Source organism: Chiroxiphia lanceolata, chromosome 13 (assembly GCF_009829145.1).
Source record: "Chiroxiphia lanceolata isolate bChiLan1 chromosome 13, bChiLan1.pri, whole genome shotgun sequence".
NCBI lineage: Eukaryota > Metazoa > Chordata > Aves > Passeriformes > Pipridae > Chiroxiphia > Chiroxiphia lanceolata.
Window position 1 is genome coordinate 8770998 of NC_045649.1, and position 22817 is coordinate 8793814.

General features: G+C 53.9%; 3 protein-coding genes across 14 annotated transcripts in view; 2 read left to right on the forward strand and 1 right to left on the reverse strand.

Moving 5' to 3' along the window:
* NFAT5 (nuclear factor of activated T cells 5) overlaps positions 1-12798 on the forward strand; it is a 58106-nt gene extending 45308 nt beyond the window's left edge. For 8 of the 12 annotated variants that reach the window (XM_032700941.1, XM_032700942.1, XM_032700949.1 and 5 more), the window contains 4 exons: positions 893-1041; positions 1534-3967; positions 4602-4848; positions 6130-12798. In XM_032700941.1, the coding sequence (XP_032556832.1) occupies positions 893-1041; positions 1534-3967; positions 4602-4840 (2822 nt within the window). In that variant the 3' untranslated portion in view covers positions 4841-4848; positions 6130-12798. The remainder of the gene's footprint in view (positions 1-892; positions 1042-1533; positions 3968-4601; positions 4849-6129) is intronic. The other 4 variants (XM_032700945.1, XM_032700946.1, XM_032700943.1 and 1 more) reach the window with 2 other exon arrangements.
* Positions 12799-13694: 896 nt separating this feature from the next.
* Positions 13695-16485, reverse strand: NOB1 (NIN1 (RPN12) binding protein 1 homolog). The gene is given in 11 exon segments (XM_032701108.1): positions 13695-14203; positions 14611-14725; positions 14727-14753; positions 14848-14898; positions 14900-14943; positions 15240-15455; positions 15542-15679; positions 15768-15839; positions 15905-16038; positions 16181-16313; positions 16402-16485. Coding segments are annotated over 11 exon segments (1278 nt in total). The 5' UTR covers positions 16480-16485; the 3' UTR covers positions 13695-13933.
* The window catches only part of WWP2 (WW domain containing E3 ubiquitin protein ligase 2), a 35051-nt gene continuing 28368 nt past the window's right edge, over positions 16135-22817 (forward strand). Inside the window, 5 exon segments of the mRNA XM_032701106.1 lie at positions 16135-16154; positions 19361-19444; positions 20092-20106; positions 20109-20238; positions 20511-20629. Coding sequence (XP_032556997.1) covers positions 19375-19444; positions 20092-20106; positions 20109-20238; positions 20511-20629 — 334 coding nt within the window. The 5' untranslated portion in view covers positions 16135-16154; positions 19361-19374.

A 22817-nucleotide genomic window follows, 5' to 3' on the forward strand; every position in this document is an offset into this window, starting at 1 on the left:
ACTTTACAACTTGTTAGGGAGGATAATACAAGATCTGATGAGTTTAAACCTGCAGAGAATAATTGGAGGAGAAATATGCAAAAATATGTAGGGCAATGAAACAAGCTGGTAAAAGGACTGGTAAGATTTCTAGTAGCCAGATTGAAAAAATGAGGAAAATAATAACTAATGTACAGGGTAAGCCTGACATCCATCTAATTTAGTGTGGAGGCTTCACCGAGGGAAGATCCCAACTGCTAGAGAACAGCTGCTGTTCCTCAGAACACAACGTGCTATTTCTGTTCCTTCATAGCCTCATTTAATTTATGCAATAAATCTGAATTTACCTTCTCATGTGGGTTTCTGCTTACCAACTCTTTTGTGACAGTTCATTCCTGTACCTGTTCTGCTCCAGGTTGATCATGAACCAGAGGTCAGACAGTTTCGTGTGCTTTATGTGCTTTATCTCTGCTTTGTCCTTCTCCACTTCATATACTTGTGCAGAAATTTTACTGCCACCTTATTGTAAGGTTTAAATTGGGTTAAAGCATGGAGATCTGTTGCTTTACATTGAGGATTAATGCTTTAATTTTCTTGAAAGGACTTATGGAACGATGGTTTTTACAGGCTTTCCTGTTGGTTTGTCCAGTTTCAGCATTATTTGAAATCAGAAAGGTTAATTTTTTACGGCAAAGATCTGGGATATCTTATGTAATTTTTTTATGTAGACCAGAAAAAATTATTGGAAGTGTTCAGGTTGGAACAACCTGGTCTAGTGGATGGTGTTCCTTGCCTGTGACAGGGGATTGGAACTGGATGCCTCTAAGGTCCCTTCCAACCCAAACTGTTCATTGATTCTGTGAGATTAAAATTAATGCTGAAGTGATCTAATGCATTGTATTTTTGGCTGCAGCAGTGAAGGCCTCAGGCTGTAACCTGGAGAAGGTGAACATTCTTCCTAGTGCCTTGATAACTCCACTCATGCCAAGCAGTATGATTAAGAACGAAGATGTGGCTCCAATGGAAGTAAGTGCAGAAAAACGCTCTCCCCCCACGTTCCAGGTGAGTTTGGTGGGAGGCTGAGAACAGCAGCTTTGAGAGTCCAAGTTACATCTACCCCTTTGTCCATGCTTTAATAGTGGAGAAGAGTAATAGACAGGGAAAATGCCATGTCCGGGGTCAACCTGGGTAAAACATGATCACAGAGCAGGAGTAAAATAACAGACAAGTTCCTTAGATAACTCACCTGGCTCCTGCACCCAGAGTCGGATAGTGATTCTGTGATGATGTTTTTTGTGCTGTGGTACAGAACTAGTAAATTACTGTAATATTCTTTTAATCAGTTCCTAGCATTGCTTTCATTAAATTGTGCCTTAACTCCATTACCATTTCCACTGGTAATCATTTGCTTGCTGGTTTGGGTATATCTCTGGAGAGATACACAGACATCACATCTTCTCCATCTGATCTTCCCTGGACATAAGAGGGTGGGGGAAATTTTATCAGCATCACCCAACTACATTTATAAATTATCCAATGTCTTGCTCTTTTCAGGCTTCAAATGTGGTTGGACCAACTCAACAAACATTGGAAAACAGCATGTCTGGCATATCAACTTCTGCTTCCCATTTACCTTCTGAAAGTGAAAACCAGCAGCAAATCCAGCCCAAGGTGTACAACCCAGAGCCCCTGACCACAATCCAGACCCAGGACATTTCCCAGCCTGGCAGCTTCTCAGCAGTGTCCACTCCGGGGCAGCTGCAGAACAGCGATGCGTTACTGCAGCAGGCTGCCCAGTTCCAAACGAGGGATTCCCAGACCAGGGAAGTGCTGCAGTCGGATGGCACAGTAGTGACTCTGTCACAGTTGACTGATGCATCACAACAACAACAGTCCACGCTCTCAGAGCCAGCACAGGCCTTGCAGCAGCAGATTTCATCGAGTATCTTCTCATCGGCCAGCGGCGTGAGTCAGTTACAGAACACGATACAGCAGCTCCAGGCTGGGAATTTTCCGACCAACACTGCCACTGGCAGCAATAGGAACGTTGACTTGGTGCAGCAGGTTTTGGAAGCTCAACAGCAGTTATCTTCTGTTCTGTTCTCTGGTTCAGACAGCAGTGAGGATGTCCAAGATCAGCTGAACGCAGATATCTTTCAACAGGTCAGCCAGATACAGAATAGTGTAAATCCTGGGATATTTTCCTCCTCAGACACAGCTGTCCATTCCAGAGCGGAGAACCTTTTGCCTGGGCGAGCTGAGAACGTTCACTCTCAGCCTGAGAACTCCCTGTCCAACCCCCAGCAGCAGCAGCAGCAGCAGCAGCAGGCGATGGAGACGTCGGCGGCGATGGTGATTGGGATCCAGCAGAACATGTGCCCGGCGGCCACGCCGATGCAGTCGGATCTGTTCTCCTCCACAACGTCGGGGAACGGAGCCCTGCAGCAGTCCCCGGTGTACCAGCAGGCTTCTCACATGATGAGTGGGTTATCAACTAATGAAGACATGCAAATGCAGTGTGAATTATTCTCTTCATCCCCCGGTGTCTCGGGGAGCGAGGCGGCTGCCCCTGCTCAGCAGCAGGTCTCCAACAACGGCCCTGCCATGTTCCAGGCATCCAATTCTGCAGATGGAGAAGAGGCCTCGGGACAGAGTAAGCAGATGCAGAGCTCTGTGTTTCAAACCATGGTTCAGATGCAGCACAGTGGGGAAAGTCAGTCCCAGGTTAATCTCTTCTCGTCTACCAAAACCATGATGAGTGTCCAGGCGAGTGGGACTCAGCAGCAGGGGGGGGGCCTGTTCCAGCAAGGTGGGGAAATGATGTCGATCCAGTCGGGAAGCTTCATGCAGCAATCTCCGCACTCACAGGCTCAGCTTTTCCACTCTCAGAATCCTATTGGTGATACTCAGAATATATCCCAGGAAACACAAGGCTCTCTTTTTCATAGCTCAAATTCCATTGTCCACAACCAGACCAACACTAACTCCTCTGACCAACTGCAGCCCCCGATGTTCCACTCTCAGAATGCCATGGGTGTCTTGCAGAGCTCCTCGGTTCCTCAAGACCAGCAGTCTGCCAACATGTTCCTCTCCCAGAGTTCCATGAGCAACGCTGCCACTCAGGAAGAACAGATGTCATTCTTTACAAGCCCAAATTCCATTTCTTCTCTTCAGACAGCAACAAACACTGAACAGCAGACTTCTTTCCAGCAGCAGACCCAGATATCTCATATCCAGAGTTCCATGCTTCCCCAGGAACAGCCTCAGACCCAGCCTGCTCAGCAGGGTTTGTTTCAGTCTCAAGTGTCGTTGGGCTCCATCCAGTCCAGCTCCATCCCTCAGAACCAACAAGGAGCCATCTTCCAATCTCAGCATTCGATCGTTGCTATCCAGAGCAGTCCTCCAGCACAAGAACAGCAGCAGCAGCAGCAGCAGAACATGATGTTCAGCAATCAAAGTGCAATGGGTACCATGGCCTCTCAAAAGCAGAACATGATTTTCAATCCCAATCAAAACCCAGTTACCAACCAGGAGCAACAAGGCCAGTCCATTTTCCATCCGCAGACGAACATGGCGTCGATGAACCAGGAGCAGCAGCCCATGCAATTCCAGAGTCAGACCCCAGTGTCTTCTCTCCAAAATCCTGGCTCCAACCAGGCTGAAGCACAGCAGCCAACCATCTTCCATAACTCGCCCCAGATTCAGCTGGTCCAAGGATCCCCAAGTTCTCAAGAGCAACAAGTCACCCTGTTCATCTCCTCAGCTTCCATGTCTGCCCTGCAGAACAGCATGAGCCAGCCGGAGCTGCAGCAGTCTCCCATGTACTCCTCTCAGAACAGCATGGCAGGAATGCCAGGAACTGCCTCTCCTCCCCAGCAACAGGCCCCTTTGTTCCACAACACAGCAGGAGGTGCCATCAACCAGCTGCAGAATTCCCCTGCGTCATCCCAGCAGACATCAGGAATATTCCTGTTTGGCATCCAAAACAGTGAGTGACAGGTGCCCCATGTTGAGCTTGCAATTTGGAAGAGATTCTCATATATCACAGAATGGTTTGGGTGGGAAGGGGCACTGAAAATTTATCTCGTTTCACCCCCCTGCTGTGGGCAGGGACGCATTCCACTAGACCAGGTTGCTCCAAGCCCTGTCCAACCTGGCCTTGGACACTTCCAGGGATGGGGCAGCCACAGCTTTTCTGGACAACCTGTGCCAGGGCCTCACCACCCTCACAGGGAAGAATTGCTCCTTAATATCTAATCTAGGAATGATTGTGCTCTCTTAAGAGAGCATTTCTCTTGCTGGATTTGGTTTCCACAATATGCGTGTTGGCTTTGTCCACACACTGTTGAAGGAAAGCAAGGATTTTGGAAGCTGTGTAGTCCAGAAAAATGTCGGTTAAAGTGCAGTTTCCCCTATCCCCTGTCTGGATCTAGCTTCTGTGACAAGTTCTGTGGGATGTAGATCCTTTCTTTGTAAAGGTCTGTAGGTAGCTGTGGAGCCCCAGAAGTGAGAGGTGCAGGTGATGGTACAACAGGTTGTAGCAGCTCTGCTGTGGTCGTACCCGAGTGTGTGTTTGGACTTACCCTCACTGAAATGTTCCTGTGTTCTCTTCCTGCCCCCAGACTGTGGCCAGCTGCTCACCTCGGGGCCAGCCCCACTGCCAGAGGAGCTGATGGCCATGGGCCAGCCTGGGCAGCCCCAGGGCGAGGGGCAGGCGGCGGTGCCGGCGCTCCTGTCCCAGCAGATCTCGGAGCCGGCGCCGCTGCCGCCGGCGATGGCACCCAACCAGAACATGGAGAAAATTGATGATCTGCTCGTGTCCTTGCAAAACCAGGGGAACAACATGGCTGGCTCCTTCTAATCTGGCAAGTAAGTGATGAGGTTGAGTGTCTGGGTTCTGTCCTGCCAACACCTATGCTTTTGCACAGTACACTTTTACCTTGGAGTGTATGACTGTGCTTTAAGAGGTCAGCTAAACCACCAGTGATGCTAAATTAAGACTATAACACCAGAATGAAGTTTTTAAACCAAGTCAGAATTTGTATGCAGCAGTTGGTTGAGGCCAGGCCTGTTGTTCACTTCTCATATGTTTTGTCATCTGCTGTCACAGCCTTTTGTTAGAAAGTATTTTGTTAGGAAGGAGAGTGGATCGCTGACAGCTTGACAGGCTTATGAAATGTGATTGCAGTTAAAAACTTGAGACTTACTGAATAAAAAACAAACACCTCAAGTCTGAAGTGTTCTGAACTTGCCCCCTGGGTTATAATAACGTAGTGTGAAAACAAGTTTTGGTGGAATATGGCAGGCCCTGAGTGTGCCACAGGCTGAGGCTGTGCCAGAAATGTGCTGACACCATCAGCTGTTACTGGGAAACATCCTGCTTTTAGAGGGTGCCTTTTTCAGAGGGGGGGAAGAGGCTTTGACTACAAGTGAGCACCAAGAACTGTAAGGACTCTGGAATCTAGTGTGGGTTGTGGTGTGTAACTTGGCCCTGGTTAACTGTGATGCCATCCTTAAATCCCCCATGAGTTTCACTTAAGTGATAAATGTAATTTTTTTAATTAAAGGCGTTTGTATATGGATTTAAAAACTTTCTAAAAAAAAAAAAAAGCAAAAGGCAGAAGGGTGGAAGGAGAGTGATCCTACGATAGGAAAGAATGCTGTGTTCCTATCATGGAATCATGGAATGGTTTGGATTGGAAGGGACTTTACAGACCATCTCATCCCACCCCTTGCCATGGGCGAGGATACTTTCCACTATCCCAGGTTGCTCCAAGCCCCATCCAGCCTGGTCTTGAACACTTCCAAGGATGGGGCATCCACAGCTTCTCTGGACAACCTGTACCAGGGCCTCACCACCCTCACAGGGAAGGATTTCTTCCTAATAACTAATGTAACCCTGCCTTCCTTCAGCTTAAGGCATTCCCAGTTGCTCTGTCACTCCAGGCCCCTGTCCAAAGTCCCTCTACAGCTCTTTTGGAAGCCCCCTTTGGGTACTGGCTTTAAGATCTCCACAAAACCTTCTCTTGCTACTCACCCCCAGTTTGCTGCTACTTGTGAGGAACACTTTGAAGATGAAGGCACTACACAGCAGTAAGAGGATGACTGTGGTTAGCTGTGCATTACTTTTCTGCTTGTTTTCTCCTGCAGAAATTCTGTGAAGAAAAAAACCCGACGATTTCCCAGATCCTCTCAGACCTTCCGACTCTGGATTAGGCTGCGTGGAACTGATTGCTTCTGTGGAAAAGTGGCCCTCTCTAAAGAGCACACATGTGGCCAGTGGCAGACCTGGGGCCACAGCCATGGAATTTGGGCTCTGTAGTGCCAATAATGCTGAGGAGTTATGCTTTGTGTTACTGGGGCATGGGATTGGGCTGTTACCAGGTTCCTAAACCTCATTACCGTGGGGGCTCTTTGAATTTAAAGCATATCTGGTCAGTTATTATTGTTGTTAGAAGGTAATCCATGTTACCATGTTTACTTCTTTCCCCTTCTCCTCCTTCTTCACATCCCCTTTTTTGCCTAGGAAAGCTCATGAAGCAGGAACAGCAGTTTTCTCTGACATGAGCTGTGACTCAGCTGTCAGTAAGTGATGGAATCTCACAATTGACATGGAGTGGGACAGCCAAATCTGCGATTTATTAATTGAAAATATTGATATAACCAAGCAGAGAATTGTTGCTATAGATAGCCAGAGGTGAGCAATTCCCATCTGAGAATGGGATTAACAATTTTCCACATCTCTTAACTGTACATAGAGCAAGGGTTTGGTGGCTGTGCAAAATGAAGAAATGAAGGGGAACTTCCAGTTCCTCTTAAAATTTTCTCCTCTAAAACACCTTCAGCTTGTAAAGAACATTCTGGCTGAGGAAGGAACTCCTCTGTGTCTCTCACTCTGACTGATGGGTTAGAGCTCTGTAAAGTCTCATTAGCTGTTCCCAAACCAGCCTTCTCCCTTTCATCCTTTCCATGGTTTTCCTTTTCTCCCTCAGTTTCATACTGTGTTTTTAAAGAAAAGACTTAAATATCCTACTGGCTTTAAAGCTCAGAAGCAGCTTTTAGGAATCCTTGGCAGTAAATTACTTAGTCAGTAGAAGCTTTGATAAATAATCAAGGAGTAAGGAGGGAGGAAGCAATTTCCCCACCACCTTCTAAACGCAGGAATCCCCCTTAACCTGCCATTTTCCAGCTGTGACTGATGGAAATCTTCAGCTTGGCTTTTTACTCCAAGTAGGGGGCAAATTGCATCATTTTTAAGCCTTCTTAAAACATCACTTCGTCCTGAGCTGTTGCATCTTTGTAGCACGTGGAGCTCATTGCAGTTCTGAAGTGATTTTTCCTTTTTCTACCACCAAGCCCCAAGTCTGGTTTCTAGATTGTCGTGTTTAATTCAGAAATAAATCATTGACTATTGTTACCGAATGTAAAAACAACCCACTCCAGACCATGCAGGTGTATTGTGAGGCATGTGAATTTTTTGGGTGCTTCAACTCTCGGGACAGTTTGTGATCTCTCACTAAAGCCTCGCTCAGATCTGTGTTCTCCTCCCGCTCCCCGGGCGGCCGTAACGCCTCGTAGAGTGTAGTTGGTGTCACGTCATTTTTCATTTTTGTTATTTGAAATAACAAAAGAACAGTCTGTAAATGGTTTTTTGTTTTTTTGTTTTTTTTTTTAAGTTCCTCAAGTCTGTTTACTGTGTGTTTTCCCCTTAACTTGTGTGCGTAGTTGAGCCGTGTAGAGTTTTTGTTGGTTTCCCTGGATTTTCCCTGTTTGTGGGTCTGTCACGACGTTCACTTTCTCTTTCTGTCTCTCTCTTTCTCTCTCTCATTGAGAGGCATTGAATTACGTTTTCAGTAGTAAGGCTTCTTGCCGATATGAAGGGAACTTTTCAGAAAGAGACCTGCTCTGGGTCATTTAATTTTGAATACAGTTTTCAATCGTTCAAGTTTTGGATGGTTTATATCTAATGTGTGTTTCATTTTTTTGGAAAGCTATATTTTGTATTTAGGAAATGGTATAACTATTTTGCTATTTGTACTGAGTGAGTACATTGGCATAAATATAAAAAATTTATATATATACATATATATAAAATATTCTTTTTGCCACACATTTTTGTGGTAAATTTGTGAGTTTGTCTGATGTTCTACCACAACGTGGCGTCTGATAACAGTGGGGTGGGGTGGGGTTTGTTATGTCTTTATTGAGTATTTAAGTACTTTTTGCAACATAAATAACGTGTTCATCTCTCGCCATTCCATCAGGCAGTGTTGGTCCAGCTGGCCATGAGAAGCTTCGCTCTGTGTTCGGTGTGTCCCTTACTCACAGTCTGGGAAGGAAACCCAGAGGCATTTAGGATTATACAAAATATGAAATATCGGGGTTTCCCTCAGAATGAGCCATTCAGCTTTTCTCCGCTCTCATTGCCTATTTAATATTTTATTATTAGCGCCTCTGTGTTTTAACTCTTAATTTATAATTATGCTCAAACTTCGAAAATTTTAATCATGACAAAACAAATTCCCTGCTGCATCATGTCCAGAGCTGCTTTAACCCCAACCAGACTTTTTTCTTTTTGTGGATTTGTTGGGGTTTTTTTTTGTTTTTTTCCCCTGCTAAGACAAAATATTAACAACATCTTGTAATGGTTCATGATGCGAAAGCAGCAGCCTCACAGCAGTGACCAAATGCTGTGTGGGGCTCAGACTGAGAACTATGGACTGAAACAACTTCCAGAGGGCCGTGGAAGTCCGTAGCCAGTTACTGGAAAAGGAACTGACGGTGTTTGCAGGACACATTTCCCAGGACAAGCTGTTGGGTGTCACCTGGGGCCATCATACACAGGAGAAGTGACAGGAATGATCGATTCACTCTGTGCTGCTTCAGTTTGTTTGTTGTTCCGAAGGGGTGTATCTGTATGTTGGTCAGTGCCAAGTCACCAGGGACCAATTCTCCATGGAACAGGATGGGTGCCCAGAAGAGAACCTCATCCCAGGACTGCCACAGCTCCAGGGCAGTATGTTTGAATTGTGGGTTTGTTTGAGATCGCTTGTGAAGAGAAGAGAAAAAGATGTACAAAACAAACCAATCAAGGGCTGTGCTATCCCACTTTTCCCTTCTGGAAACACCTCCTTTCCTCGTGTTAGATTTACCTGTTCATTTTAGGTCAATGTTTAAATGTACAACACTTTGAACATGTGATTTGGTTTCAAAAAGTATTTGTCTGTGACTGAAGAGGTCGCTCAGCGGTTGGCACGTGCTCAGAGCTGTTTCAGAGGATGGAGGGATTGGATCAGCCAAAAAAGAGCTGAAGGACAGGCTGCAGGATGTCACAGGAGCCACATACGTGTTTTACCAGAGTCCTGAGCATTTTCTTCTGTAATTAAGCAGTTGAGATTGGTCAGTGGAGCTTTATCTGCTTTGTTTGATCCCTGTGTTTCCCCCTCTGCTCTCTGGGAGCACACAGATTGCTGGCATTGTGTCTGGTCCCTTTGGCTGAGAAAGAAGATCCTGAGGTTTTAGTCTCTGTAAGTCAAGCCTCTGTGGGGGGATATCAGAGCACAGTTTGTGGGCACAGGTGAGGATTTAGGGAGAGGAACCTGCCAGGCACAGCCCCACGTCCACACACATTCTCTCGGCCACTTTTACTTTGTGAGTGTGCACAGAGACACAAAAATCACACCCCCAACACTTAATGTACAGTTTTAGCTGAATGTCTCCTCTGGCAGGGCCTTACTGGTGCTTTGTGCTTAATTAGCAAGTTGTTATTAATTGCCTCCTCACTGCCTGATCTTTCAGCGAGCCAAATGCTTTGCTCTTATTTTAACACAAATCTAGTTCAAGAAGCAATTCCAGGCTGGCAGTTCTGAAGTGGATGTTGAATCTCCAATCATTTATTATAATTACCTCTAATCACTGACAGGGTGGTTGCTTCCCATGTAGTTTTAAGATAAAATAAGGCCTGAGCAGTTAAACATTGGCAGGTTTTTTACTTGAAGTGCCAAGTCTGGGCGGCTCTGTCAGTGGACATTCCCCTCATTTAGATAAGTTACAACTTTTTTTTTTTTGAAGTTTCTATTGAGATTTTGATTTAGGATCTAATTTTTAAAAGGAAAATGTGTCTGAACAGTTTTTTATTCCTGATTTCTTGTGCTCCTGCTTGGCAAACTATTTGGTTCCTTTTCTGAGGGCATGGCATGAGAGGAGTGCAGGGAGCACTGTCTGAGTGGGAGAAGCAGGAACAAGGAGAGGGAATTGCTTGGCATGCTCTGAGCTGTAGGTGGAAGATGCAAAGAGGAAATACTGGTCGCTGGTGACTTCTCATTAGTGCAAAATTGACTTTCAAGGAGTCAGTGGGTTTTGTGGTCCAGAACACTGGGAGCAGCTCTGTTCTTTAGAAGCTAAAAGGAAACAGCACTGAGATGCTGTGTTTTTTCAAGGGTTTTGTTTTATTTTGGGCTTAGTTAGTCTTTTGGGGCAGATTGTGAGCCCTCTGTGTTTGTGCTCAGCCCATTTATGCCATTTGTGGTGCCCTGCGCAGGGGAGTCTGTGCCCACTGCTCCAGGATGAGCAAGAGGGTCAGGGTTGGAAATGGGATAAATGTGTTTAGATACAAAGAAAAATACAGCAGGGGGCAAACTCTTGTAAAAGGGAACTTGTAAAATTCTCTAGTGGAGTTGGGGGCTCAGAGGGGTTACACAAGAGGAGAGGCTTTTCCTCTCACATTCTGTATAGGAATGTAAATATGCACTGCCTGTATATTCTAGGATTATATATATGTATATAGAGGAGTCATATCTATTATATATAAATAACTAGACACATGCATAGAATACTGTTATATTTACATTTTTATAAACATGAAATAATATTCCTTTTCCTTAGTAGGAGGTTTTTGTAGTCACTCATGAGTAGCTGTCTCAGCACCTCTCAGTCCTGTACGTGTGGCCCTGTTGGTAACGTGACTCCAGAATTTGCTTTGCTTGTGAATGTCACTGAAATCTGTGGGTTGGAACAGCTGTGGCCACTTTTGTATTTTTATATATTTTTATTAATACTTGCAGCTATGGGTTAGGGTAGAACTGACAAGTCTGAGGATGGGCTGTGGAAGTGCAGTGGCAGCCCAGGCTTCCTGCATCCTTGAGCTCCTGTCTGGCTTCCTTTGAGCCCCTGCAGGACTTTTCCCATTCCCAATCTCCCAGCAGCTCGTGCAGACAGGGAATGGTGGTGGCTATGCTGTGGAGGAGCTGGGCTCACACCAGTCAGATATGTTGGTCCTTGTTGTGTAGCAAAGGGGCCCTGTTGCTCAGCTGGCCGTGTTGGGTCAGGGAGGAGAAGCTTCCTCTGCCATTCCTCTTTATTCCCATAGGGGCAGGAGTCTGTAAAGTATTTTTTATCTGAATTGTTATTGCTACAGTCAACTTCAAGAGAACTCCTTGAAAGCCAGTGAAGCTCCCCTTGGGTTTTGGCCATGAGGGACCTGTTGTCTTGTGCTGATTCCTTACAGGTTGTGTGAGGAATTAAACCCTAAGAATCATAGAATATGCTGAGTTGGAAGAGACCCTCAGGGATCATCCAGTCCAAATCCTGACCCTGCACAGGACACTCCAACAATTCCACCCTGTCCTGAGAGCGTTGTCCAAACGCTCCTTGAGCTCTGGCAGCCTTGGTGCTGTGACCACTGCCCTGGGGAGCCTGTTCAGTGCTTGACCACCCTCTGGGGGAAGAACCTTCCCCTGTTATCCAGCCTCACCCTCCCCTGACACAGCTTCATGCTATAAGATGCAGGTCATAAAATCAATGGTGTGTGTTGTGTCCACCATGACTTTTCATGCCAAATCCAGCGTGTTCTACTGGAATTTGACATGGGGTGGATCAGGTGTTGTTGTGGCGCAGGGTTCATCAGATCACCTCCAGCACACTGCCAGCCAGTGTCCTTATTTCTTCTCTTGGAGTTTGCAGGGCCAATCTCTGCCCTTTCCTTTTTGTTGTTACAGTTCATTAAATTGCCAGGTAACATTCCCTGGCTGGGGATGGGGTGAGGAATCTGAGGTTCAGGTTCCAAGGCTCCCTTACCCAGCAGCCACTGGGTGGCATTCCAGCTGCATGCTTTGCTCCAGGCTTGGGATTAGGGAAGGGTCCTGTGTTCAGGCGACAGGTAAATGGCCTTGGCTTGGTTTTGGCTCCTGGAGCTGCTCCGCTGGGAGCTGGGAATGGCCTGACCTGAGTGTCCTTGGGCAGGAGCTGTTTGGGGGAACAGTGCCTGGAGGGAAGTTTGTTTGAAAGTGGCTCTTTGAGTGTTGCAGAACTGGGATCACATTCCAGTGTCCTTAGCAGCCTGCAATATTCCTGAAGCTCTTTTATTCTGGGTAAAACAAGGTGATTTGAACTATTTCCATCTGAGCTGATGCTGAGTAAACTCCAACCCCTTCTGAGCAGAGCTCCAACCTCTGTTCCTGGCTGCACCTCTGGTGGCCTCCTCACCTGTCTGCAGGTGTTCCAGGTGTTCTGGGTGCACCATCCAGCACTGAGCTGCCTCTTCTGTGTCCTGCAATGTGAAAGTAGCACCAGATACTCCTTCGTGCAGTTCTGTGTATATGGCTTTCGTAGGTGGGGTTTTCCAAGCACTGATTCCCGGTGTTTTCAGTTTGTCTCTGAGGGGATATTTTATTTGCATCTATGTTTTTAGCTCTCCTGTGATAACTTGTTGAATATTAAAAAAAAAAAAAAAAATATTTTGCTTCTATTGGGACATTTGTATACTCGCAACTATATTTCTGTAAACAGCTGCAGTCGAGAATAAAACGATGAAAGTTTTCATTTTGCTGTGTAAAGTCTTGTGGTGGTTTTTCCAAGGGCATCTTCCCTCTGCTGGGAGGAAGCTCTGCTCACCAGTGTGGAATGGTCCAGCTGGGAACCATCTGGTGCTGGTCAGGAGCTGTGTCCTGCTGCAGCTGTTGTGTAAGAAAAGGCACTTTGGAATCACATCCCAGTGTTTTGCATTGACTTTGTGATGTGGAGCCCCCCAGTAGCCCCTGGGGGGCTGCCCAACCCATTCTGCAAATTGTAACCAAAGGAATTGCTTCCATAGTCTGGGATTGCTGAGGGACTTGGGGAGATGTAGACTCTCCCTTAGGGTGGTTGGAGCTGTTCTGCCCCAGGGAGGTGAGGCCAGGAGTCCAAAGCTAAGATGACAGGAGTTGCCACCTCCCCAGCAGGATTTTGGGGGGGTGTTACCTCATTCCCTTGATCTGCATCTTAGTACCAACACACTAAGAATGACCTGGGGCTGGGGAGGCCCAGATGTGTCCCCCCTTCCTGCTCCCACCCTGTAACCCATGACCTCTCCAGGACCAGGGGCTGCAGCAGGTTTTGGGAATTATATAATTTTGAACAATTTCAGCAGGGATAAGAAGAAACTGCAGCAAGAGCTGGGCAGACTGCTTGATTGTGAAAGATTTCAGCAGATTTATCCACAAAGCTTTCCCCCGGGGCCTCCCCCTTCAGCCCTGGGCATCACCCAGTGGCAGGGTGAAACACAAACCTCTGCCACTGGCTTTTGTCTTGCTGGAGCTCGTTATCCTCCCCCTGGCTAATGCCAGTGTGGGGCCATGGGACAAAACAGCCTGAGAAATCCTCTCTCCCTCCCTCCCCTGTTCTCACGGCTCAGAGAAAGGCTCACCCTGGCACAGGCAGCTACAGAAACAAGACTGAGCCACGGTGGTAGAGAGTTTTGTGTTTATTAGGACACAACTGTTGCCTGGGGCTGAGCAGGGAAGGCACCACCTCACCCACCTCCACCCCGGTGGGGGCCTCCCCAAACCAAAGAGTTGAAGCCACTCTGGGCACCAGCAAAGCAGGGGAGGAACAGCGCAGCCCGTTCCCAGGTCTGGGAGAGGCCTCACCCTCCCAGAGCCATTGAAACACCTGGGCAGGTGGGGGCCACATCCTGCCCTCACCTCTTCTTCCCAAACCTCCTGGTGACGGCATTGGGGTTGAGGCGGCGCCGGCCGGCGCCCAGCGTGGTGTCGCGGATGTGCAGGTTGGCAGCTCGGCTGTGCACGTCGTGCTCGGCGAACGGGGACACCCCGGCCAGGTAGTCGGGGTCGAACACGTTGGTTTTCTGCCGGGCCTTGCGGGAGAGCCGCTGCTGCGGGAACCGCTGGTCCTCCACCAGGTGTGGGTTGTTGGCGTGTTTCCCGCCCTGCGGCGCCGGCAGCGGGTACTGCCAGGGGACAAGGGGTCAACTGTGGGTCATGGGGGCTCAGAGGGGACCACAGGCCTCTGGAGAACTGAGCAGGGAAGCCCTAAAGCCCTGGGGTCAAGTGGAACACCTAGAGGATGTTTACAGTTTTGCTTTGATTCCCTCCAACCTGCTGGCCACAGGCCGGGCTCCCTTTCCCAGGGGCCCAGTGGAGGAATTTCTTCATGGAAAGGGTAGTCAGGCACTGGAAGGGGCTGCCCAGGGAGGTGGTGGAGTCCCCATCCCTGGAGGTGTCTAAGGAACGACTGGATGTGGCACTCAGTGCTCTGGGCTGGGTGACAAGGTGGGGATTGGACACAGGTTGGGCTCAATGCTCCTGGAGGTCTTTTCCAACCTCAGTGATTCCATGATTCTGTCTGGGTACTCACCCTGAGCCCACGGGGGTTCAGCACCTTGGGGTTGCGGGAGAAATGCATGTGGAGGCTCCCGTCGTCGCTGACACTCACGGCGACCTTCTTCAGGGTCTTGTTACCACAGTGGGACGAAAACCTTGGTCATGTCCGAGGTGGTCCTGCAAGGCAGGGAGAGGGGGGGGTTCCCTGAGCCATGGAACACGGGCTCAGCCTGGAGCAGGACCCCCCAGCCCCCTCCCCATGCTCCCACACCTGAAGCAGCCGTGGCAGCGCAGGATGTAGCTCCGGCCTGGCGGATCAGCCTCCCGTCACTGCCAGCACGTGGAGCCCCATCTGCAGCAGCACGTTCTGCAAGGGGAGGGACAGACGGGACACTGAGCTGGGACTGGGGGGAGCATCACCTGGGCTCTGCTAGCCCGGGCAGGGAGAGGCCCATGGCAGAGACCCTGACAGAAGTGACCACCCAGAGGGGCCTCTGGGACGGAGAGACCAGTTGGCTTTGACATAAGAAGCCATCACAGAGCTTTTCCCACCCTGTCCAAGGACTCGTCCCTGCCTCGGCTGGTGGAACCGGCCCTGAGGTCTGAGTGTGCCCCCACAGCCCCCTGAGCCAGCCCAACCCCCCTGCCCCAGCCCAGCCCCACCTGCATGGCGAAGTCCGTGGTGACACAGCCAACCTGGACCCCAGCGGGGTCTGTGTCACAGTGCCCCGTGTCCTGCTGGGCCTGCTTCAGGTTGCTGGGTGTTATCCAGCCCTCGTCATCGTCGCTCTCCTCCTCATCCTCCTCCTCCTCACCAGCGCTGGCCCCATCCCCGAGGCTCTGGGGCTTCTCGGGGCAGAGGGAGATGGCCTGGGTGCTCTGGGGGTATGAGACAGGACGGCACAGAGGGGTTGGGAACAGCCAGAAATGGGGAAGCAGGGACAGGGAGGGGCCCCGGGTCTCACCAGCAGCTCCTGCAGCTCCTCCTCGATGCTGGGCAGGGGTGGCCGCCAGTACAGGAAGGAGCTGAACTGGTCACTGTCCGCCGGGATCGGGTCGTGCTCGGGGCTGGGCGGGCGCTGCCCCTTCCCCGGGGGTCTGTGCTGGGGGGGGCAAAGCGCGGGGTCCCTCATCTGCCCGGGGCTCCGGGGGGGCTGCACACCCTCCCCTTCCCGTCCCTCCCCTCCCTACCTTGGCGGGCAGGTGGAAGCCGGCGAGGTGCAGGGGGGCCTCGGGATGCCGCGGGGTGGAGCTGAGCCGCACCTGGGGGACACAGCAGGGTGGGCGGAGGCGGCGGGGCCGGGACCCTGTCCCCGGGCGGGTCGTACCTTGTCCTGTGGCTCCCAGCGGACCCCGCCGGGGCCGTCGGTCTCGGCCTGGAGCTGGCACGTGAGGGCGAGAACCTGCAGGTCGGCGGCCGAGAGGCTCGGGTAGTCCCCGGTCTTCTTGGAGAAGTCGGTCACTGCGGGGGGGCGGAGCGGCCGTCGGGGCGGGACGAGACGGGACGGGACGGGACGGGGGAGCCGGGCGGGGCGGCCCCCGAGGAGCTGGGCCGGGGCAGGTCCCTGTGGCCGCAGGGTGGGTCCCGGTACCGCGGTACTCACCGAGGCGCAGCAGGTCGGGCCGCGGGCGGCGGACCCGCAGCTCGCAGGGCAGCGCGGCGAGGCGACGGCGCGTGGGGCGGTCACGGATTTCGGCGAGAACCTCGGGCACGGTGTACAGCGCGTCCGCGATGTCCTGCGGGAGCGCCGTCACACCGGCTCGGCCCCGGTGTCCCCCGCGCTCCCCATGTCCCCCCGCCTCTCCCCCGGTGTCCCCCCGGTACCTGCAGCGGGGCCGCGCTCAGGAACGCGCCCGTGTCGGCCACGACGTGCGGCACACGCGCCATGTCCGAGAGTCCCATGGCCCCGCCCGGCCACCGTCAGCGCGGGGCACGCCGGGAGTTGTGGTTCGGGTGCGGGGCACGCCGGGAGCTGTGGTCCGGGCACGGCAAGGCGGGAGCGGCGGCGGGGCCGCGGGAGCGCTTCCGGGCGGTATGGTCACGTGATGGGCCCGGGGTCACATGACCGGAGCCGGGGAGCGGGAGTGGAGCGGCTGCCGGTAACGGGACGGGACGAGCTGGGCTGGGCTGGGCTAGGCTAGGCTAGGCTAGGCTAGGCTAGGCTAGGTCAGGCCGGGCCGGGCCGAGTTGGGTTGTGTTAGGTTGGGTTGGGTTGGGTTGGGTTGGGTTGGGTTGGGCTGGACTGGGCTAGGCTTCCCTTCCCGGTATGGCCCGGCCGTCCCGGCACCCGGGCACTCCCGTGCGGCCGGCGGGCAGGGCCTGCCGGGCGCCCCGGGCTCCGCCCAGCCTGTGCCGTACCGGCCCGGGGCCGCGGCAGGGGCTGCCCGGCCCCACCTCCCTGTGCGGTGTCCGCGGGCCCGGCCGAGTTCTGTGTGGAGCGGCACCGGCCGGTCCCGGGGCGGGTCTCAGTGTTTGCTCCCGGGGCAGCCCCGCGGGTGACTCCGTGTAAGGGGGGAGCGACACCACCGTCCGTGTCACTGGGAGGCCGGGGCCGGGCTGTCGGACACGGAAACCCCGGGGAGGGAGGAGGCCTCGGCCTTCCAAGCGGGATCCCGCTGTGTGGGGGTGCGGGAGCGCCCCGAGGGCACCGCGGGGTGTGCGGGAGCGGGAAAGGGCCGGGGGAGAGCAAAGCTGTGCCTGGGGAACGGCACTGGACACCGCGGGGCTCTGGGGGCCGGTGGGGGTTTGACGTGGCCGAGGATGTCAGAGCCAGTGACAGCGAAACGGTGTAAAATAGGGAAAAGAGAAAATGGGGGAAAAGGCAGAATTTGAAAGAAAAACGGTTGGAGGCGTCCCAGACGGGACGGGGCTGGGCACGGGCTGGCACAGCAGGAGCAGTGCCCGGCTGCTCCCTGTGCCATGGGAATGGCATTGCTGGAATCGTGTGATTGCGGGGCTGAGGAGTCACAGCAGTCATGAGGATGAGCCATATCCAGTATCCTCAGGGCAGGTCGGGGTGCTCTGTGGGCCGGGAGAAATGGAGTGGGAGTAACTGTGTGACAGCGAGTCAATGAATGTGATGAGTGACCTCCCCCCAGCGAGGGGCTGGGGGTCGGGGTGTGTGGAATGGAGCCAGGACAGCGGCTGGCCGTGCCAAAGGAGGATTCCCAGGCAGAGCTGGTGGCTGCATGAGGCACGGGCAGGCTCTGGGGTGCTGAGCAGGTTTGCTGTGCTTGGGGGGGTCGCACAGGGCTGGCATGGAGCGGGGAGGCCCTGGGAGAGGGGATTTCACAGGGAATCTGCCCATGGGATGGAGCTCGGTACGGTCTGATGAGGGTGTGGGGAGAGGGCAGGGAGGAAACTACAGCAGAGGGAGAGGGACTGGAGCTGTTGGAGATGCTTCTCTCCTTTTTCTGCTTCCCCTGATCAGGGAAGAGAGAGGTTGGACATGCCCCACTTGTGGCCAGGTAGGGGGAACTCTTGGCTTTAGTGTGTGGGAGGGGGTTGAGTTTGACCCTGCTGAGCCCTTGCTGCTGCCCAGGGTGACAGAGTTGAGGCTTCTCTTTGCTCTGCCCAGGATGGGTAGTGAATGCCCCTTTCTGCCCTGCTGTGCTGGGGGCTCTGGGCTGTGACCTTGACCCCTGTCCTCTCCAGCTTCTCTCCAGTTCTCTCCAGGAGGAGGAGGAGGCAGTGAGCCCAGGGCTGACTTGTGGTCTCAGGACCTCGTGTTCCTGTGTGATGTGTGACCTCACCCTCTGCTCTGTGGTCTGTGGTTTCAGCAGAGGCCTGGCCATGTGTCCTGCCACCCTCCCTGGTGTCACAGCGCATGTCCTTCCTGCCTGGGGGTGACATGGAGGGCAAGGTGCAGTAGGAGGGGCAGGAGAAGTGCCATGACAGGGACATGGCACCAGGGATGGAGGAAATGGTGGGAGTACTGGGGGACCGGGAGCTCAGGGTATGCAACTGGGCTTACCCCGTGCCCACAGCAGCTGCAGCCCCAGGCCCCTCTGACATTGCTTAGAGTAGACAGGATGGGTTTTCCTGTAGGATTTCAGGAGGAATTTCTTCATAGAAAGAATTTTCAGGCATTGGAAGGGGCTGCCCAGGGAGGTGGTGGAGTCCTCATCCCTGGAGGTGCCCAAGGAACGACTGGATGTGGCACTCAGTGCTCTGGGCTGGGTGACAAGGTGGGGATTGGGCACAGGTTGGACTCGGTGCTCCTGGAGGTCTTTTCCAACCTTAATGATTCTGTGGGATTCTAGGATGAGACCAGGGCTGCCCTTGAGGGGTGTAGCCATTTCCCTGTGCTGTGACAGGACCTTGCTCTGTCCTGCCAGTGCCACTGCCGTGTCCCTTCTGAGGGATCTCACATGTGGTGACACGTGGGCTGCTTGTGAGGTGCTGTCTGTGGGGCAGGGCTTTGGTGCCTGCTCTGACCCCTGATCAGCACTGGCCTTTTGATCAGGGGAGCTGCACTGTTCAGATGGGGTGTCTGGAGGACTGACACTGCCCTGCTTGGCTTGTGGCAGTGCCATTGAAGGGGGTTACTTTCCCAAAGGAGGCTTCTCTCCCAAGGACACAGTGTTGCCTGTGGTGCAGGGCTGGTTTATCAGGAACAAGAGGGAGCCTGTGTTTCCCGAGTGTTGTCCACCCTTGCCCAGTCTCCTGCTGTGTGGGTTACTCTCAGTGGCATCCAGGCTGTGTTTGGGCCCTGGGCTGGGACCCCAGTGCAGCCCCAGCTCCCTCGGCCCAGCGCTGACACGTCTCCTCTCTGTGCTTCCAGCCGGGGGTGATGCCATGGCCGCTGCCAGCTCCAGCAGGGCCAGGGCTGGGCCGCCCTGCGAGAAGTCCCAGCTCTCCGTGAAAGGTGGGTCCTGTTGCCTCGCTGGCAATCCCTCCACCGGGAATGGCGTCTGTGTGTGCTCTGCTGCACCCTGGGCTGGGAGCCCTTCCCAGGGGAAGCAGGGGCTGGGGTGCCCGGCACTGCCCTGTGGGCTGGGCTGGGCTGGGCTGGGCTGGGCTGCGCTGCTTCCCCGCCCGGCTGCCGTGGGGACGTGGCTCCGTGGCCCTGCAAGTGCCGCGCCGGTGCTCCCCTGGCCGCGAGATGGCTCCCGGCACCCGGAGCCGCGTCCCCTCAGAACCTCATGCCCTCGGAGCCGCGTCCCCTCAGAACCTCATCGCCTCGGAGCTGTCCCCAGCTCTGCCCCTCCGCCTGGCACTGCTGACCCGGCGGTGCCCCCACCACCTCGCCCCCACTGTGCTCCTGTGCCCTGGGGTAGGGAGGTGTCTGTGGGGACAGTGACTCCCCTGCAGCCCTCGGGAGGGTTGAAGATGGGGGCCAGGCAGTAATCAGGTTGGTGGCAGCCATCGCTGCCATCGGGAGAAGCGCTTTCTGCTCCCCCTGTCCCAATGCTACGGTGAGTCCTGGCCCCCGACCTGGCAGGGATGGGATGGGATGGGGGGGGTGACAGCAGGGCCGAGGGCTCCCCTGACCCCATGACTGTCCCTGCCCAGTGGTGTCTGTGAAGCCCAGGCCCAGAGCCGCCCGGCACGCATGAACTGCTACGTGGAGGTGGCTGGAGACGGGCTGCCCAGTGAGACCAAGAAGACAGGGAAGCAGATGGGCATCTCCGAGCTGCTGTGGAACGAGATCCTCACCCTGTGAGTGCGTGTGACCCCCTGGTGTGAAGCTGGTGCCAGGGCTGGCTCCCTGTGCTGTGCTGGGCCATTGGCTGGGGACAGTCAGAGCTTTTCCCCCTGGACTATGATGCTGTCAGGGGCAGCCAGGTTGGGAGGGCAGCAGGAAGGGGAGTCTCCTGTTGCCCCGTGGCCTTGCCCACCTCCCTCTGCTCCCTGGAGCTGGCACTGCCCGCTGCCCAAACACGGAGCAGCCATGAGGCCATGGTGACAGCCCCCTTCTCTGGTCTCTGCAGGAACGTCACGGCTCAGAGCCACCTGGAGCTGAAGGTGTGGATCTGCCATACCCTGAGGAATGAGCTGCTGGGCGCCGCCTCCGTCAGCCTTGGCAACCTGCTCCGGAGCGGTGGGAAGCGTAAGTACGAGGGGGTCCCCTGGCGGGGGTCCTGCACCTCACCTACCTGGAGGAGAGGAGAGGGGTGGCCGCAGCAGCTCCTGTGTTCCCCGGGAGGGAACAAGGTGCCATTGTGTGGCTGGGCTGGGGGCTGGGTGTGACGGAAGCCGTACCTGCGTCAGCCATGCCCCTGTCAGCCGTGCCCACGTCAGCCAGGGTGCTGCAGCCGGCTCGGAAACACAAACCCCTCTGCTATTTGCTGCCGTTTGCGGTTGCCAGAGTGTGGCTCGTGACAGCAGCTCCCACATAAAGGCGGCCATTCAGGGCCGGGGTGGTGTGAGTGGCCGCATGGGGCTGGAAAAGGCTGTCTCTGTCTATTCCAAGCAAAGCTTGTGAGACACAGACCTGGTATTGAGCAAGGAGGGGGCCTCCTGTGCCTCGGGGGGATTTGGGGCTGGGTCAGACCCTCCACGGTGCCAGGGCTTGGGGTGGGCTGCTTCCCCTGGCACTGCTGCTGCAGGCTGTGAAACCACACCGTTGTCCCTGCCACACTCCCTGTGCTGGGCAGGCTGCACCTGGTCTGGGTGTGGGACACTGAGGGACATGTAGGAGCTGTGCTGCCACCGCTGTCACCTCGCAAAGGCCCTGAGGACCTGAACGTGTTCCCCGAGATGGGCTCTGTTGCTTGGGGTGTAGGTGTCAGACAGCCTGAGGGCTGTGGGGGCTGTGCCCTGGGGCACTCTTCCCTGCAGCTTTCCTTGCCGAGGTGTGCCGATCCCGGAGCCGCTGTGGCTCCTGCCCTACCTGCGGGGGCACAATCGGCTCTTTCATTCCCAGCCTCCCAGGGGACTGTGTGGAAAATGAATGGAAAAGGCAACTGGCTGTTTGAGCTTGTCCATTAACATCCACCAGAAAAAAAGTGTCAGATTTTTCCTTGACACCATGGGCTGGGAGGGAGGACTCTTAAAGCTGCAGAGCCTGCCCTGGCCTGCCAGGAAGGTGCTGCCATGGGCTGGGGGCAGCTGGCACTGCCTGGGCCGTCTGCTTCTGTCTGCCCATCTTGTCTGAGCTGGCATCTTCTCCTTCCTCTTCTCTGCAGGTCACTGCTCAGCCTTCAGGCTTTGCTGCAGCTCTGAGTGGGGCAGAGACTGCTGGGGGTCCCCTGGGGGTCCCATGGGAGCCTTGAGACCCCTTCCCTGGGGGCTCCTCACCTCCCGGGAGGAGGGTATCCCATTCCCTCTGCCTGCCAGCCCAGGGAAAGCAAGGGCATGCAAAAGGCTTCTGAGATTTCAAGCCATCCCTAGTCAGACACTTAATGTGTGTGAGGCAGCAAAATGTTGTGCCCTCTGCCACTGGAGGGGCCTGGCTCTCCTCTCCCCATCTTGGGAAGTGCTCAGCTGGAGCAATCCTTCCCCAGGGCTGCTCCTGCCAGGCAGCAGCCCCTCTCTCTACCTTCACTGGGCTTGTTACTGTTTTGATGAGGTTCTCTGTGAGTTACTAGTGTGTGAGTTTTGCTGTGACCTTCATTTTATTCCTGTCATTCCGCTCAGTGGGCAGGAATGGATCTGGTTGTGGGCAGGACGGTGACGTCCTTGGCTCCCGCCTGCCAGGATGTTGCTGGAGCTCCCCCCATTTCTGTCAGCCCTCCTGCCAAGCACGCCTTGCTTCAGGTGAAAAAGTCTCTACTCCAAGGCCTGGAGCTTGGAAAAAGAGCTCAGTGACAAGGCCTGAGCTCAGAAAAGCTGGGAGAGCCTCTGGAGCTGACAGCCTGGCTGTCGCAGGAGCTCCTGCTCTGGGCAGGGCCAGCCTGGCTTTGGGGCTCCCAGCACTTTCCAGCACCTTGGCAGGGCCTGCGGGGCCTCTCCGCTGTCAGGCAGAGCTCTCCCGCCTCCGCAGGGATTGGATGGGAAGTGGAGAGGTGGGTCAGAATGAGTTCCATCACCAACATGAGCTGGAGCCTTCCAGGAGCTGAGCTGCTCCCAGGGCTCCTGTAAAGCAGCTTGTTTTCCATGGCCCAGCCCCTGCCCTGGCCCCTGAGTGCCTCCTTTGCAGAGACACCTCTTGATTCCACCTCTTACTTGCCCGAGGGGCAACCCCAGCTGGCCCAGCACCGTGGGCTCTGTGGAACCCCGTACTGGGCCCTACTGGTTTTTGCTGGTCCCACTGTGTGCTGAGTGGCACCACATTCCAGGGCTTTACAGATCTCACA